The sequence below is a fragment of the Mercenaria mercenaria genome, chromosome 17 (assembly GCF_021730395.1).
Source record: "Mercenaria mercenaria strain notata chromosome 17, MADL_Memer_1, whole genome shotgun sequence".
In the NCBI taxonomy this organism is placed as follows: domain Eukaryota; kingdom Metazoa; phylum Mollusca; class Bivalvia; order Venerida; family Veneridae; genus Mercenaria; species Mercenaria mercenaria.
Window position 1 is genome coordinate 43461380 of NC_069377.1, and position 19742 is coordinate 43481121.

At 35.9% G+C, this 19742-nt stretch overlaps 1 protein-coding gene across 2 annotated transcripts in view; it reads left to right on the forward strand.

Annotated features, from left to right (window-relative positions):
• Window positions 1-19742, forward strand: part of LOC123536160 (deleted in malignant brain tumors 1 protein-like) — a 106813-nt gene that overhangs the window by 15359 nt on the left and 71712 nt on the right. For both annotated transcript variants that reach the window (XM_053528038.1, XM_053528039.1), the window contains exons 6-10: window positions 1718-1831; window positions 2023-2136; window positions 2675-2773; window positions 3260-3307; window positions 6683-6838. In XM_053528038.1, coding sequence (XP_053384013.1) covers window positions 1718-1831; window positions 2023-2136; window positions 2675-2773; window positions 3260-3307; window positions 6683-6838 — 531 coding nt within the window. The remainder of the gene's footprint in view (window positions 1-1717; window positions 1832-2022; window positions 2137-2674; window positions 2774-3259; window positions 3308-6682; window positions 6839-19742) is intronic.

Below are 19742 nucleotides of genomic sequence, written 5' to 3' on the forward strand. Positions count from 1 at the left end.
TTTACAGAGGGGTGTTTCTTGAACTTTGCTTACTTAGGACTGCTCACAAGTGAGTGTTCATTGAACATTACACAAAAAGTTGTGTTCATTGAATATTTCTTCCGTGAACATTGCTAACTAAGAGGGTTCATTGAGTCATTGATGACAAATAAAACTGAGGAGGCCCCGACTCCAGTTTTTCAGTACATTAGCTTTTATTTGCCCCACCCCCATGTGTAAATTTTGTACCGTAATTCGACGCCTGCAGATACGTTCGAGACATCATAATTCGGCCTTTGTGTTTAGCTTATCAGCTGCACCATATAATGTTTTACAGGTGAAACGAATCGTGGTACATTAAACAGAGGGTTTTCTTTTCAAAAGATTTCAGTTAGGCAGTACTGTTACAGGGTCATATAGATAGAAAAAAATAGTGCTTGAATGGGTAACGAGTAAATTGTCTGCGCGTGCAAGTAGTCAAACATTTTCTAGTGCATATGGAATAGGCAACCAGTTACATACCTGATATTCAAAACATGTATATGTATCTTTTCAGTAGCGTTTTTTTTTTTTGTAAGGGTTACACAGTGTCTCATTGATACAGCAGTTTGTTTTTATATTGGACGAGTAAGTTTTCAATATAGAATAGATCGTGTCACTTTTTCAAACGTATTTTTCGTACATATACATGTATAAATGTGCACATTTTTGCGGCTCCTTAAATAAATCGTCTGTACATAATGTTTGCAATATGATCAGTGTTAAGTGTAACACATGTTTTCAGGACTTGAGTCATAACTGAAAAATGGGGGCAATTCAGAAACGGTCTCCTAAGTTTTTATACTTAATTTGATATTGTTTATTACATATGACATCGGTATAATCAAATTAAGTTATTTTAATTTGTATTCAGTTTTGTAAATGTCCAAAATTTAGGGGTCATTTCCCTATCCAATCCTACATATTGCATATCCCTTTACACTTAGATTGTGTGAAAAGTGCTATTTTTTTCTTTGATAATTTACCATAGATAGTACATTATGAACTTCTTATGAATATGCAACCTGTAGCCACAGATAACTAAGGTCGATGACTTCAAATCACTTGCCCCTGACTGATGTGGTTCGAGCCTCACTCAGGGCGTTAAATTCTTCATGTGAGGAAGCTATCCAGCTGGCTTCCGGAAGGTCGATAGTTATACCCAGATGCCCGCCCGTGATGAAATAATGCACTAAGGGGCACCAATAGGGTCTTTCTGCATCGTCAACGCTAGAAAGTCGCCATATGACCTATAGTTGTGCCAGTGCGATGTTAAACCGAACAAAAGAATAAAGACAGGTCAAACAGTGCACACGGACCGATGACTTATATAAGAAGTTCTATAAGGCGTAAAAAAATTGTTCGTTTCCGGTATCCCGACCTACCCTAAATTTTTGGCCCGACCCTAAATGTTTTTATTGCCTTGGAGAAAATTTTTGACAAAAAGTTGCAAAATTGCATTTTTTCTGCTTTAAACATGGTCAGTGATGTTAGAAATCAACTTACTGATGCTCTAAAGGTATAACCCCCTTATTTGTATTCATTTTTTGACACAAAAATAATTTTCGAAAAGTCCCACTTAATAAAAAAAATTCCAAAAAAAAAATTTCTGACCTACCTACCCTAATTTTTTTGAGCATGTTACCGGAAACAAAGAATTTTTTTTTTAGGCCTAACGATAATATAATTTTGACTTCAGCTCCGAAAGGACACGATGAAAGTATAGTTGATAAGGAAGATGCTGCAGCAACACGCACTGACGGTCCAGAACCAACGCTGAAGCCAACAGATAGCACTGTTAACTTGGATGACGGTATTGTCCGTTATGTACAACTTTCTTTATACATAATAATTGATAAGGGAATTAACACTAAACTGCCTTTGGCATTTGTATAATTCTCAAGGATATTCCCAGACGGCATAAATATTATTAAATCCATAAAACTAATTTTATATGCTAGACATTATAATATTCACTTATTCATTAATTTCTGTATATTGCAGTGTTTAAAGGTTCAGACTTTTGTGGTAAAGAAACAACGGTCACCGCCGACAGTTCCACACAGACGGAAGAATCACGTTTGACACCAAGCTATGTGCAAAAGTCAACAGCTGACGGTATGTTTGTCTGTTGCTGGTAAATAGTAGTTAGGTTGGGAGAAAAGAATGGATCCATATCATTGGTCAATTCAGAAATAGTCTTGACAGGTGCTGGAATTTTAGTATGTCTTGTTGTTGTTGTTGTTGTTGTTGTTGTTGTATTGGTTGCTGTTGTTGTTGTTTAAGACTGGACTCCAAATTCACTTTTATAAAATCAAGCACAGCTTTCATTTTAATACACTCGTTTCAAACGAGATTTGTGTTACGGTAATGCCTGTCCGTCCGTGCGTCCGTCCGTCCGTCCAAGGATCTGTCCGTCACATTACCCGATAGGCTTTGTGTCATATTCATAAATGAGTTTCAAATAAAAAATAATTAGATTACAAAAAAAAATGATGTTCCGAGAAGACTGGTGGAAAATTATTCCGGCGATAATTGAAAAGAAATATCTGTAATGATTAAACATCTTGTTACTTTTAATGAGTTATTTTACTGATGTATAAGATATGATTTCTTTCCGCAATTTTGAGAAAAAATGTGTTTTTGTTACTTCCAGGAATATTCATTCCTGGGGCAAACGTAGATATTACCGACCGACCGGATGTCAACATTTCAACACTGGATAGGAAAGTATTAGATACCACGATTTCGACTGGTATGTAACGAAATATTCGAATTATTAAACTATTATTCCCTGCGAAAAAAGGAGGGATAAAAGTATTCGAATTCTAAAGCTGAGGGATATTCGAATTCTAAGATTATTTTTTCCTGTCACTTTTGAAAATATTTGTATATTAAAACCAAACCCAGTTCTTTCAAGTTTTGCAGTGTTTGAATTGTGTTACACGAGCGTGAGTGCCAATGATTTTATAATGTTCATGAAGTTTGCTTGTGAAATGAAACAAGAAATTTAATGTAAAGCTATGGGAAATTCGTCAATATATGCAATACAGTTAACTAGAATATATAACATTTAATCTACTGCATTGATATTTTATACCAAACAGCACTTAAAGCGATTAATTTCCGTGTCCTACCAAGTTATCTAACCTGCGTATAGAGGAAAGAACTGCTAATGTGTACCTGATAATATTTTATCTCTAAAATATTTGAATAATCTTTTTTTATATTTGTATAACAGAAAAGACAGACGAGGACATAAAGATCGGAAGGGTAGTGTCGGAACCTGGTATGATAAATACTTTATTCACTACTTTTTATTGCGTAGGAACTTGTGATTTGAAGTAAGCGGTCTCAACCACATGGCCGAGAAGCCCCCTTAACGGCGGTCAATTGAAATACACTCCAAATGCCCCAAAAACAGTTAAAATCGAAATATGAGTCCAAAGTTGAGGTCCAGAATTAGTTGGGACAGACTTTAATTTTTGAGTCGGCTAAAGGCTGAAAGCCTTTTGACGAGTCCTTGCTATCCAACGATTCTCTAAATGGACCAAATAACACAGTGAAGGGATGTAGTTCCATTAGATTTCTCAAACTTCAAACAGTTCACTGCATGAATGAAGTTAAATTGTGTCAATTCCCTTTGCTATGACCAATATACGATGTAATCTGTCATATTTATGACTTGTAATTGTGCAATTCTCGAATGTAACTCATTAAGCATAAATGTGCATTTTAAGAATTGCGCAGGCTTACAAAGCTTGGGTAATATCCAGCGAAAGACAAAAAATAGTTCCAGCAGGGCTCCAGATAAGATGCGTATTAGCGTAAATTACGTATAGAAATAATGCAAATACGCATGTCTAATAATTTCTAAGCGTATAAAAACGTATATAAAATTACAGAAACGCACACAATGCTTTTTTAAAAACAAAATCTGAATCGTCTGGATGCGTTAGGTAACATAGCCGATCAGCCTTAATTCTCCCACATTGAACGTAAACACGCATCGTATGATTTCTATAAACTTTGCGTGGGTTGAATTTTGCAGTCAGTAAACGGATAAATTATCGGAAGAAGAAGCTCTTACTGGTTTGTTTAGTTACTACTGATATTAAAAATGATTTTAATTCTTATTTTTCGAGAAATAAACAAATCGGCGAAACATTAAATTGTATTTTCTTGTAGTTTTTGAAATCGAAAGTAGATCGTCTATGTTTGGCGAAACGAAACAACTTTTTTATGAAAAAATTTAAATAAGAGGTAATTTAACCGTAAACTTCAATGTCAGATACTGCCAATTGCTGCTAAATGTCTTCGTATCATCACAATTTGTAAAATATATTGTTCAAACTGGAGAAAAGTGTAATCGTATCCGGATATAATATTTTGGGTAAATATCGAGCTGTGTTATGAAATTTTAAGAAAAAAACTAAAAACAAACTGAAACTGGTAGACTATACTGTCAGTACATCAATCATTAGCCGACTCAGGCCATTCAGGCCTTTGATTATATTTTAATCGTTTATGAACGTCAGTTAGCCAGTAAATAGTCAAGTTCTCAGGGATCCGTCACATGCTATCATAGAGTGGGGAAATTTTATGATACTAGAGTGGAAATTTTTTTAAATAAAATTCAAGAACTTATATGTAAAAAAAAATCACCCCTAGAAACATAAACAGAGGCTGTTTATGCTGAGGCTGTTTATGCTTTTTACGGGTGATTTTTTTTACATAATATTTTTTTATAAGTTCCTGAATTTCATCTAAAAATACATTTTAAAAAAGATTTTTCCCTCTAACATAAAAAGTTTTCTCCTCTATCATAGCATGTGACGGATCCCTGTGGTCCAGTTAGATTGTGCATCAGGAAATAGTCCTGTTAGATTATTTTATGAACCCGTTGCATCAGGAAATAGTCCTGTTAGATTATTTTATGAACCCGTTGCATCAGGAAATAGGCCTGCTAGATTATTTATGAAATCGTTGCATCAGGAAATATTCATGTTTTATTATTTATGAACCCGTTGCTCCAGGAAAAAGTCCTGTTCTGTAAATTATAAACGTCATTTTGTAAGGAACACCGTACGGGTCTTGTGAGCAGATTGTCATTCTACATTAATTATAAATGTCATTATGTCTCCCCCATACATGGGGAGACATACTGTTTTTGCCTTTGCCGTCTGTCCGTCCGTCCGTCCGTTCGCATAAAGGTTGTCCGGCTTTCACAGGTCAAACCGCTGGCCCGGTTTCGATGAAACTTCACAAGATTGATCAGTACAAAGCCTAATTGTGTCACGTTCTGCTTTGCTGCACAAAATGGCTGCAAGAGCTAAAAACAGAAGAAGAAAAAATTCCGGCTTTCACAGGTCAAATTGCTGGCTGGATTTTAAAGAAACTTCACAGATTCTGAAGTGATCAGTACCAAGCTTAGTTGTGCATGTCGCCAGCATGTTCCGCTTCGCTGCACAAAATGGTCGCCAGAACGAAAAATAGAAAAGTCTTGTCCGGTTTTCACAGGTCAAACTACTGGCTGGATTTTGACGAAACTTAATAGAACTGATCAGTACTAACCCTAGTTGTGCATATCGCTGGCACGTTCCGCCTTGCTGCCCAAATGTCCGCCAGAGCTAAAAATAGAAACATCTTGTCCGGTTTTCATAGGTCAAACTGCTGGCTGGATTTCGACGAAACTTTACAGGAGTGATCAGTACCAAGCCTACATGTGCATATCGCCGGCACGTTTCGCTTCGCTGCACAAAATGGCCGCCAGAGCTAAAAATCGAATAATCTCGTCCAGCTTTCACAGGTTAAACTTGATCGACAGATTTCGACAAAACTTCATAGGAGTGATCAGTACCAAGCCTAGTTGTGCATATCGCCGACACGTTCCGCTTCGCTGCACAAAATGGCTGCCAGAGCTAATGGTATACATAGGGCGCCTGAGCACAACGTGCTTAGGGTGAACTATTGTGATCACTCACCATCAGGCATGGGTCCATCCACACTTTTCTCCAAACAACATTTCCTCTGAAACCGTGTGTTGGAAGTTGATTATGCTCCCACACATTTATGTGGGGCAAATAGCGTTGCTGCTGTCCCTACGTACGTATGTATGTACGTCCGTACGTCCCAAATCAACCGGGAACCGGCTGATTGTTAAATTAAGATCTGATTAATCAACCAATGGAAATGGATTTTCAGCTGGTTGGACTTAAGGTTTGTGTCATGATTTTGTACCCCTTAATAAAAAACTTATTGTGTGTAGCGTTTTGACTTTTGCATGTTCCAGATGTATCAAGTTTTACATTTACTTTTAAGTTGTGATTGTTTCAAAATTTAACATACAATCCACAGTGATGTGTTGAACAGCTAAAGGTATCACTCAGCGTTTCCATAAAAACAAGATATGTACTTGAGTTTAAAAAAATGCAGTCAAACCCATCTAGAGAGATCTCCCTTGTAAAATGAAAAAAAAGTGGCGTTGTCATGTTGACTTACCTTTCAAGACAAGTTATGATAACTACCGGTAATAGCTGTTGTCATTATTTGGAGATGGTCTGTATTTTCGGGGTAATCTTTTTTGTAGGTTGTCTTTATTGTAGGTCAGACATTACTTCAAATATTTCTATGAAACAGGTAATTTATGTTTGACATATTTCAGTTTGTGGTGGTGTTTTGACTAGTCGTCAAGGCATTCTGGAGTCTCCAGGCTTTCCCAATTACTACACAAACAACCTACGATGTAGCTACACAATAAATATGGACCTTCAAGATGTTATCCTTCTCAGGTTTGACCCAGACAACTTTGATATTGAATGTAAGTTCTCAATATTTTTGTAATATCAAAAAAAGGTATCTACATATCTTTTCACTGAGCTTGGGATGAGGTTTCATTTTGTAGTTTTGACGGGTAGATTACCTACCATAATATTATAATATAGAGGTTACAGAGTTACCAGTATAAATTAATTCTTCAGGTGACAAAACATAATAGAGGTTGAAAAAAGCAAAAACACCTTGTGCACTTCTTTGAAAAAAGAAATGACACACAACCGGAGAATTTCAGAGCATAGAAAGCGTTTTCATGTTTTGTATAGTCCATGGTTTTGTGTAGATTTTTTTCTGATGAACCATGTGTAGTATAACACAATGTAGTAAAATACATGTAGTGGCTACATTTCCCCAGGCGAGGCGTATGTTCTCCGTGATGATTTGATAGAAGACGTTGTGTCTGAAAATCATTCGTCCTCAACCTCTGTACTGGTACAGAATCAAAGGACACTGGTTAGGTTAACTGCCCGCCGTTACATAACTGAAATACTGTTGAAAAATTGCGTTAAACCCAAAACAAAACAAAACAAAATGAAAAAAACATTTCTACTTGTTTGCCTTTACAAAACTAAACTTTTGTTGAAAAAAAAAAAAAAATCAGTTTTTATACGCCCGTTTAAAAAAAACGGGACGTATAATGAGAACGCCCCTGGCTTGTGTGAGGGCAGGCGGCGTCCACAAACATTGTCCGGGGCATATCTTCTTCATGCATGAAGGGATTTTGATGTAACTTGGCACAAATGTTCACCACCATGAGATGGAGTGTTAACCGCAAGAACCAGGTCCCTGGGTCTAAGGGCAATGTCACACTTAGAGGTCAAATGTCAAATTCAAGAATGACTTTGTCCGAAGCATTTCTTGTTTATGCATAGAGGGATTTTGATTTAACACGGCACAGTTGTTCACCATCATAAGACGGAGTGTCATGCGCAAGGACCAGGTCCCTAGGTCTAAGATCAAGGTCACACTTAGAGGTCAAAGGTCGATACTTTGTCCGGAGCATTTCTTTTTCATGCATGGAGGGATTTTGATGTAACTTGGCACAAATGTTTACCACCATAAGACGGAGTGTCATGTACAAGAACCTGGTCCCTAGGTCTACGGTCAAGGTCACACATAGAGGCCAAAGGTCAAATACAAGAATGACTTTGTTCGGAGCATTTATTCTTCCTGCATGGAGGGATGATGATGTAACTTCGCACAAAATTTTCACGACCGTTAGGCACCCTTGTTTTTAGAATTGTGTCCCTTTGTTATTACTATAAATAGATTTATTGTAACTGTTCGTAGGGAAAAATCGAGACCCGTTTTCTGTGGTACAACATGCATGTTACATCCAATTTTTAGGAGCATTTTGACCTATCTCTACCTGGTAAAGAGTTTCTTGTGGACTTATATTTTTCCCCCTTTGTTATTACTATAAATAACTTATGACACCTTTTTTGATAATCGGGCAAAAAAATGCCATATGAAAACAACTGTAGGTTTTTATATATATATAAATTTAATCCAAGTGTTTTGTTATAACATATTGTATATATAGTACAATATTGTTTATACATCATTGACAAATATCAGTTCATTATGTTGTACTGCAGTAGAGCAAATTAGGTGCCTTCCAGTAGGGGACTTTGTATTGCATGGCAATACTTCATTCACTTATTTCATCTATACTCTCTCGACCGGTGGACCATAAACTACTGATGAAAGAATAAGAGAATTTAATTCCAAACTTGAAAAAGTTTTGTCAGTGATCTTTGTGTAAAGTTTATCAAATCTTACAGACCTTTTTGCTTCAAAGGCGACATCAAAAGATATCTATATGCAAAATTAGATGGTGGATTACACTTGAACAATGAAGGTTCTAATCGTTTAGGACATTTTTTCCATCGAGTCATTTCAACCATCAGCTATTAAAATTTTCATCAGTGGTTTCATATTTATATATAGCTTGTAAAAATAAGTTTTTAAAGCTTCATCTATAAATAAGTCTTTAATGTCTTGATATGTATTTTCAGTGGTTAAATTAGAAAATAATTACAACCAGTTAAAGGTAGGACGTACATGACTATTATAATTAATTAACATGATTGTTATCATTTAACTGGCTTCTTAATTTACTTTTAGTTTGTTTGGCTATAAAGCAAAGTTATATATATATTTTAAAATTCCAAATTTCAATGGTAGTAACTGAAATGTACTACAGTTTAATAATACGGTTCAAAACACATCAGTGGGAGTTGTCTTTGTTGAACTCTTAGGGTATTAGTAAATAAACACTATAAATATAATTTTGCCTAATAATTTTCATAGGTTACATTTAATAAAATTTTGCAATAATAGTTCATTTGCTTTGTTTAGTTTATTTGCTTTATTTAGCTCATTTGGCTTGTTTAGTTCATTCGCTTGTATATTTCATGCTTTGTCTAGTGCATTTACTTATTACAGTTAATTGACTTTTATTTGCTTTTAACATTGGCTTTTAATATGCTTTGTTTGGCGTAGGGTTGGCGGTGTGAATCATAATGTTTATTGATGATTGTTGAAACGAATCGTCTGACTGGTTCAAATAACAAGAGGGCCAAGATGGCCCTAGGTCGCTCACCTAAGAAACACTCCATAACAGTGTAAAACATGTTTGACCTAGTGATTTCATGGAAACAAATATTCTGACCAATTTTCATTAAGATTGGACCAAAAAATTGGTCTCTTGCGATAAAACAAGCATTTTCTTAGATATGACCTAGTTTTTGACCCTAGATGACCCATGTTCAAACTCGACCTAGATTTTATCAAGGCAATCATTCTGACCAAAATTCATGAAGATCAACTGAAAAATACAGCCTCTATCACATACAGAAGTTTTTTCTTTGATTTGACCAAGTGACCTAGTTTTTGACCTCAGATGATCCATATTCAAATTCGACCTAGATTTCATTAAGGCAATCAACCTGACCAAATTTCATAAATATCAACTGAAAAAAACAGTCTCTATCGTATACACAAGATTTTTCTTTAATTTGACCTAGTGACCTAGTTTTTGACCTCAGATAACCCATATTCAAAACCGACCTAGTTTTCATCAAGGCAATCACTCTGACCAAATTTCATGAAGATCAATTGAAAAATACATCCACCCGCCCGCTTAGCTCAGTAGGTAGAGCGTCGGTCTACGGATCGAGGGGCCGTGAGTTCGATCCTCGGGCTGGGCGTATGTTCTCCGTGACTATTTGATAAACGACATTGTGTCTGAAATCATAGTCCTCCACCTCTGATTCATGTGGGGAAGTAGGCAGTTACTTGCGGAGAACAGGTTAGTACTGGTACAGAATCCAGGAACACTGGTTAGGTTAACTGCCCGCCGTTATATGACTGAAATACTGTTGAAAAACGGCGTTAAACCCAAAACAAATAAACAAATAAATAAAATAAAAAAATACATCCTCTATTGCATACACAATGTTTTTCTTCGATTTGACCTAGTGACCTAGTTTTTGACCCCAGATGACCCATTTTCGAAATCAGCCTAGATTTTATCAAGGTAATCATTCTGGCTAAATTTCATGAAGATCAGTTGAAAAATACAGCCTCTATTGCATACACAAGGTTTTTCTTTGATTTGACCTAGTGACCTAGTTTTTGACCCCAGATGACCCATTTTCGAACTTGGTCTAAATTTCATCAAGGCAATCATTCTGACCAAAATTCATGAAGATCAATTGAAAAATACAGCCTCTATCGCATACACAAGGTTTTTACGTGATATGACCTAGTGACCTAGTTTTTGACCCCAGATGACCCATTTTCAAACTCGGCCTAGATTTCATCAAGGTTATCATTCTGACCAAAATTCATGAAGATCAATTGAAAAATACTGCCTCTATCGCATACACAAGGTTTTTCTTTGATTTGACCTAGTGACCTAGTTTTTGACCCGAGATGACCCATTTTCAAACTCGACCTAGATTTCATCAAGGCAATCATTCTGACCAAAATTCATGAAGATCAATTGAAAAATACAGCCTCTATCGCATACACAAGGTTTTTCTTTGATTTGACCTAGTGACCTAGTTTTTGACCCGAGATGACCCATTTTCGAACTCGGCCTAGATTTCATCAAAGTTATCATTCTGACCAATATTCATGAAGAAGAATTGAAAAATACAGCCTCTATTGCATACACAAGGTTTTTCTTTGATTTGACCTAGTGACCTAGTTTTGACCTGAGATGACCCATTTTCGAACTCGCTTAGATTTTATCAAGGTTATCATTCTGACCAATATTCATGAAGATTAATTGAAAAATACCACCTCTATCCCATACACAAGGTTTTTCTTTGATTTGACCTAGTGACCTAGTTTTTGACCCGAGATGACCCATTTTCGAACTCGGCCTAGATTTCATCAAAGTTATCATTCTGACCAATATTCATGAAGAAGAAATGAAAAATACAGTCTCTATCGCATTCACAAGGTTTTTCTTTGATTTGACCTAGTGACCTAGTTTTTGACCCGAGATGACCCATTTTCGAACTCGGCCTAGATTTCATCAAGGTTATCATTCTGACCAATATTCATGAAGATTAATTGAAAAATACAGCCTCTATCGCATACACAAGCTAAATGTTGACAGACGACGGACGACAGACGACAGACGACAGACGCCAGACGACAGACGACGGACGACGGACGCCGGACATCGAGCGATCAGAAAAACTCACCTGAGCATTGCTCAGGTGAGCTAAAAATAGATTTGCGAAAATAAAAATAGCAATATCGGAAATCCAAATATACAGAAAGATGAATGTGAAATAGGTCATCCTCAGATCTTCGTTTAGAAGTCCAAGTACTTTAGTCAGATTGGGAAAAACCAAGACCACTTTTCTGTGGTACAACATAGATGATGTCACTTCCAAATTTTAGGTGTATATTAAGGTATCTACGGAAGAGTATTAGGTGTTTGTTATTAATTAACTCGAAATTTTGAGTTACTAAGTCGAAATTTCGAGTTAATATCTCAAAATTTTGGGTTACGTATCTCGAAAATTCGAGTTACTAAGTCGAAATTTCGAGTTACTAAGTCGAAATTCCGAGTCACGTACCTTTGCCTTTTATCCGCAAAATTTGAACACGTATCTTTCCCATTTATCCGTAAAATTTGAACGTCTCTCCGTCTGGCAAAGGCCAAAATGTAATGGACGGCTTTTGACTCTTAGAAATAGAATCATCTATCTACACATCCATATATTGTACCCAACATGTAGGGACTTGAACGTATACTACCATACATCAATATATGACCTACCATAGCCTTTAGAGCTACTCCAGATATCAAACTGTATCCAGGATATATACCTTCATCATTCGTGTAATGTATAGTATGTTCAGGCGGTAGGGGCTCGAACTAGGTCGAAAACCTTCCAGATATGGTCAAAATAGTGAAATATTCTAAGTTTGAATACTTCCCGGTCACCTTCTATGACCTCTCTTTAAAATCTAGGTCTGTCCAGGTACCCGATCTTGATCAGACTCATCACTACACGTTTTTTTTTTTTATTTATTCATATTTTATTGCTTCTGAACACATAATACATAGCACATATACATAATAAGTAACAAAAGCAAATGGGTTGGGCTACAAGTTATTGCAACATTAGAAGTCAGCCCTTCCCAAATGCGTAACATTAAATGAACGAGTGTATTAGTTAGATTTAGCATTCCTTAAAGATATATGATATAGTAATGATAGTGATAATAACTACAAAGATAAAAAAGATGAAGGAGAAGAAGAAGAAGAAGGGAAATATTATAATGATAATATCAATGAAGTTACAAAATGATAACAATAATAGTATTTAGGATAATAATTACACGATGATAATTAATAAGTTTTAGTATTAGTCAAGTTATGGTTGTAAGCATTATAGATGAGTTAAAGAAAAAAAAGAAACAAATATGCTGCTCCATATCTCCGAGTGTCAACCCAGTAATCACAAACATCCTATCCCAAAGTAACGTAAAAATGACAGGACATAAGAAATACATTATGTACTGTCGAAACGTCTTGTGTGTTTGATATAGTTTTGAACTTCTATGAAAAGAGTAGTGTTATCTTCTGTAGAAATATTATCGTTGCCATATAATAGCTTATTGACATTTAGTGGATGAAATAATCTTGTTTTAGAAAATAGTTCTCTTCTTTGATGTGAAAAAACGAGTGCATTTAAAGAAGTAGTGTTCTGCGTCTTCCGTTTCGGATCCGCAGTCGCAGTTTGGATTTTCTCTGATGTGATTATTAAACAAGTCGGCGTTTAGATTACTGCACTTGTTTCGTATCCTAGCGTGAAACACAGAGTATCGTCTGTCACCGATTAAGTAAAAAGTAGGGAATTGTGGAGGCTTGAAACATTTCTTCCAAGTTTACTTTTGAAAGCCGGAAGAGTTGGTAGCTGACGAGTTTCAATGTTCAGATCATTCCATAACTTTATTGCAGAGGGAATAGTAGACTGGGAGTAAATTTCAATACGCCTGGCTAAAATTTCAAAATCGGCGTTGTTTCTTAAATTGTACTGGTTTAAGTCACGGTCGATGGAAATAAATCTGGTAAATATGTTGGAAGATCATCATTTTTCCTTTGTATATTAAAATTAATTTTTGTATTTTTCTACGGTCAGAAAGAGAAACCCAACCAATTTCGTTAAGAAGTCTTTCTATTGATACTGAACGCGTTAGCCCAGTAACAATACGCGCTGCTTCAAGTTGGATCTTTTCTAATTGATCTTTTTTCATAATTCGCACAGTTATCCCAAACAACAGAGAACTGGTCTCAAGTAAGCTATATAGATTTTGTTGAAGGTGTGCCTTCTAAGTTAAAATTTCAGCGCTCTCATGGATCCTAGAATTTTTGCTGCCGACTTTACAATATGTTCATGCCAAGATCCATCTTTAGTGAGCGTTATGCCAAGATGTTTGTGATGTTCGTCAAATTTTTACTGAGTATTTTCAAACAATAGATTAGGACATTGTATACGCGCGAGGGAAAAGAACATAGCTTCTGTTTTTGTAGGATTAAATGTAACCAGCCATTGTTTTGACCATTCTGATATTTTTATAAGGTCAGAATTTAGAGAAAGTTCAATTTCGTGGCTTCGATTTGAAAGATAGTGAGTAATCCAGTCAATCAGTTTGCCTGAAAAGCCATGTTGTCTAAGTTTAAAAATAAGACCCTTATATCCCAAACTCTATCAAATGCTTTTGATATATCACAAAAGACTATGCATGTTGCTTTTTTTTTGTCAAAAGATTTGCAAATTTGATTATAAATATCTATGAGTTGAAAAAATGTGGAATGTCCTGGTAGAAACCCTGATTGACTTTTGTATATTAAATTGTTTGACATTAAAAAATTGTGCATGTATTTAAAAATAACACGCTCCATGACTTTACCTACACAACTGATTAAAGAGATTGGTCTATAGTTAGATAGGGTGTTACTTATTCCTTTTTTTTAATAGTGGCATAACATTAGCTTGTTTCCAACAATTTGGGTAAATGCCTTCTTGTACGGATCTGTTAAATAAAATATTAAGAGTTTTTTTAACTGTGGATGCTGTTCCTTTTAACATACGATGGCTTATTTAGTTGGGTCCAGATGCTTTGTTTAATTGCAGTTTAGAAATAACATCGAATACATCTTGTTCCGAAATTGTTATATCATTAGCAAAGAGTCTGTCTTGGCAATGAAAGATGGAAGAAAAACATTCGAATCATCTAAATTTGAAATAGACACAAAATAATTATTCATAGTATTTGCCTTTTCAATATCAGACACAGAAAACGTTTGGTCATTATTTACAAGGGCTGGGATAATGTTATTTCCTTCTGAGTTTTCTTTGACTAACATTTTAACAATTTTCCAATATTGACGCGGATCTGTGTTGGTGAGGTCATTCAATGTCAATTCTATATTACTATAAAATAACTCTTTTTGCATGTTTTATCATATTATTTACTTTTTTGCGTGTATATGTATATTTGTGCCAATCAGAATCTTTTCCGGAACGAATTGCGGTGGTTTTCAGTCGATCACGTTGTCGCGAGGTTTTACGTATGTCTGAATTGTACCAAGGCTTGTCATTAGGACGGACAGTAACAAAAGATGGCGGTATACATTTTCTTGCTAATTCTAGAAATTTGCTAACAAAAAGAGTCGCATGCATTATTATGAGTATCGTCGTATAAAAAGGACCAATCAGTTGCTTGTATCAGATTATTAAACATTTCAAAATCGGCGCGTTTATAATTCCATACTTTTCTTTTAAAAGGTATATTATGTTGGAGGTTAATTTCAATATGTGCATATGTACCGTAATGGTTGCTTATATAATTTTCTGTTTCAAAATACCAGCCTTGAACACCGAAATGCCATTTGGAACAGCTATAGGGTCGATTAAGGTACTAGAGTTATTAGAGACGCGAGTTGCTTCTGTAATAAAATTAGTCATGTTGTATATCATGAGCAAGTCGTTGAATTTTGTATTGGTGTCACTAAGTTGATTTTCATTTACATCTCCAACAAGAATAATGCTATTTGATACTTCAGTAGCTTTATCAATACAGCCAATCTGTCCCAAAAGTCAACAGTATAGTGTGGATGCCTGTAAATAGTGCCAATAAGGAAAGTATTGTATGATCTTTAATTTCTATCCAAAGAGATTTTGGTAATATATTTTCTAATTCAAATATTCTTCTTGGTCTCAAAAAGGATGAAAGGTAGACTAGATATCCCCCATAATGAGAGGTGTTGTCTTTACGAAATATTGTATCAAAACCTAATTGTAAACTGTCGTTGTTTATTTCGGCACACAAATGCGTTTCAGTGAAGCATAAAATATCGAAATCTAAGAAATTATCTGAAATATATTCTAATTTATGTCGTATGCTACGTATATTTTGATGGAGTATCGATAAACAGTGATTCGAGTTCTCATCCGGACCGGGGTTCAACTCAACATCTCCTGATAATAGTAAGAATTTAATAAGGGTCAGTATATAATAGATACTGGAATAAAATAATTCTAAAGTTCTATTACCACGTTAAAGTAAGGTGTGTGATTTTTGTCTGTGTGCGAAAGAACTAGAAAAATTCAAAACATACTATATATCGATGGCTTAGCGCAATATTGGTCTAAGTGACATTTTTTCACAAAATCACTTTTTTACATACTTTTATAAACTAAGGACAAATACACAGTCTGTGAAAAAATAGGGTAATTTACCCTTTTTTACCCACTTTTACCCTTAAGAAACATATAGGTCTATCTCAGAATGTTGGTTTTCATCATAAATAAAAATCTAACTTGAGTTGGACTTATATTTCACTGAAAAATTTGTTTTTATGACAAGTCTAATTTGAATTGGACTTATATTGCACTGATAAAATTTTACCAGTATGCTTTAGTTAAACCTATCAATGAACAAAAATGTTGCGATTTCTTTCAAATTAAGTACTGCATATGTAAGTAATGTAATAAAAGCAAGAAGTGCTCGATCATCTTGATCAAGAATTATGTCTCCCCCAGGAGACATATTGTTTTTGCCCTGTCCGTCCGACCGTCCTTCCGTCCGTCCGTCCGTACGTCACACTTCATTTCCGAGCAATAACTGGAGAACCATTTGACCTAGAACCTTCAAACTTCATAGGGTTGTAGGGCTGCTGGAGTAGACGACCCCTATTGTTTTTGGGGTCACTCCGTCAAAAGTCAAGGTCACAGGGGCCTGAACATTGAAAACCATTTCCGATCAATAACTAGAGAACCACTTGACCCAGAATGTTGAAACTTCATAGGATGATTGGTCATGAAGAGTAAATGACTCCTATTGATTTTGGGGTCACTCCGTCAAAGGTCAACGTCACAGGGGCCTGAACATTGAAAACCATTTCCGATCAATAACTAGAGAACGACTTGACCTAGAATGTTGAAACTTGGTAGGATGATTGATAATGAAGAGTAGATGACCACTATTGATTTTGGGGTCACTCCGTCAAAGGTCAAGGTCACAGGGGCCTGAAAATTGAAAACCATTTCCGATCAATAACTAGAGAACCACTTGACCCCGAATGTTGAAACTTCATAGGATGATTGGTCATGAAGAGTAGATGACCACTATTGATTTTGGGGTGACTCTGTCAAAGGTCAAGGTCACAGGGGCCTGAACATTGAAAACCATTTCCGATCAATAACTAGAGAACCACTTGACCCCGAATGTTGAAACTTCATAGGATGATTGACCATGAAGAGTAGATGACCCCTATTGATTTTGGGGTCACTCCGTCAAAGGTCAACGTCACAGTGGCCCGAATATTGAAAGCCATTTACGATCAATAACTAGAGAACCACTTGACCCAGAATGTTGAAACTTCATAGAATGATTGGTCATAAAGAGTAGATGACCCCTATTGATTTTGGGGTCACTCCATCAAAGGTCAAGGTCACAGGGGCCTGAACATTGAAAACCATTTCCGGTCAGTAACCTGAGAACCACTTGACCCAGAATGATGAAACTTTATAGGATGATTGGTCATGCAGAGTAGGTGACCCCTAACGATTTTAGGGTCACTCTGTTAAAGGTCAAGGCCACAGGGGCCTGAACATGGAAAACCATTTCCAATCAATAACTTGAGAACCTCTCGACCCAGAATGTTGAAACTTCATAGGATGATTGTTCATGCAGAGTAAATGACCCCTATTGTTTTTGGGGTCACTCCGTTAAAGGTCAAGGTCACAGGGGCCTGAACATTGATAACCAGTTCCGATCAATAACTTGAGAACCACTTGACCCAGAATGTTGAAACTTCATCTATTAGGATGATTGAACATGCAGAGTAGATGACCCCTATTGATTTTGGGGTCAGTCTATTAAAGGTCAAGGTCACAGTGGCCTGTTCATGTAAAATCATTTTTTGGAAATAACTTGAGAACCACTTGACCTACAATGTTGAAACTTGATAAGATGATTGGACATGCAGAGTAGATGACCCCTATTTATTTTGAGGTCACTTGATCAAAGGTCAAGGTCACAGGAGCCTGAACAGTGACTTGAGAACCACTAGGCCAAGAGTGTTGAAATTTAGCGGGATGACTGGACATGCCAAGTAGATGATCCCTATTGCAGCCAACCATCAGTGTCTCTTGACTTTCGCTCCTGACCCCTATTGACTTCTTGCCTATAGGACTTTGCATTGGGGGAGACATGCGCTTTTTTACAAAAGCATTTTCTAGTTACAGCCAAAACTTCATATACTTGTACCAGGCAAATTGTCTGCCAAGTCCAACTAAAATTTCTTTTTATCTCTCTTTTAAAATTGTACAGAAGCCGAAGTGAGTCCTTCACCATTTTATCGATTTCCTGAGGTCAGAAAGTGGCCAAGACTAACACATATGATATGAGAAAAAGGGCACAAAAGTTTACTTGTGTAATTAGATTTTTACCCTACCAAAGCTGAAAATTCAAACTCACACTTTTTTTCCTTGTTATGCCTTTGTTGTTCCAATTAAAACATTACAAGCATTTTTTTTTTGTGCTACAGCAAAACTTTAGTTTGTTGTAAATAACTGGGTATCATTTACTTTTTAACATAATATATGTTCAGTAAATAGATTTCTAATATACCTTTGTATGGATAACGCACGTTTTTTGTGTTATAACATCTGCAGAATCCCAAGGGATTGGTTGGTACCCGAGCCCGTTAGAGCGAGGATACCAACGATTCCCGAGGGATTCTGAATATGTTATAACAAGAAAAGAACATGCGCTAAAGCTATTCTAGAATAAAATGCGTAAAAACAGGTAAATGAATATACTGTCCATCAACGTCATTAAATTTCCATGAAATGCGCGGTAAAGTCGACGTTGTTTTTTCACGTTGACATCATTTCCTTTTGAATTATCCGTTTTCAGGCCGTAATACGTTGATGCTTCGCCACGGAACGCGCATATATAAAAAGGTGTTATAACAGCACGTGAGCGCGAGAATCTCTCTGTTAACACACGCTTTCTCTCCTGTAAAAATACCCCCGAAAAGTGGCAATAACAGCAGTTTTATGCTAGAATGTCTGTTAAAACACTCAAGCTAAAATGACGTCACGTAACATGCAGCGACGTCAATGTTTTTGTTGCGACCAAGAAAGAGCGCTACTATATTTTGTCTACTGTTTTAGATTAAGGGCATATTAGAATTGAAATAATTTATAGGAAGTTTTAACACTATTTATACACTTGGGCTGTACCCGCGTGAAATTACTGAGCCCAACGTCTAACCGCCCATCTTGCATAAATAGTGTTAAAACACTCTTTTGCTATAAATTATTTTTTAATTTTGTTCCATTTTGGAAAAAAATAATGGTGCTAAGAATATTTTTCCTGGTGTGAACATTTGACTGTCTCAATTAAATCAAAACCATTTTCATTGGTTGCATTATTTGCTAACAAAGTATCTTCTAATAGATTTGATTTATTACATTAGATTAAGATTGTGTTGCATAAACATTTAGCTACACAAAGATTTTCTTGCTAGCAAAAAAGATTGGTCCTATTGTATTTAAAAACTGTCACTAAAACGAATTATACAAAACATAACGTAACATGAGGCAAAGCATTATCAGGCACTACTGCTATGACTATGTGCCATTTTTAGCTCATCTGATTTTTGCTAAAACTCTACCAGGTTTTGTCGTCACTTGATCATTGGCGTTGACGTTTGTTAAAATTTTTGTTTTAGGTGCGTCTTTTCTCAAAAACCGTAAGAGCTACAGCTTTGAAACTTTGCACATATGTTTGTCATCACGCGGCGACTCAGTAGGCCAAGAACAATAACTCTGATATGCATT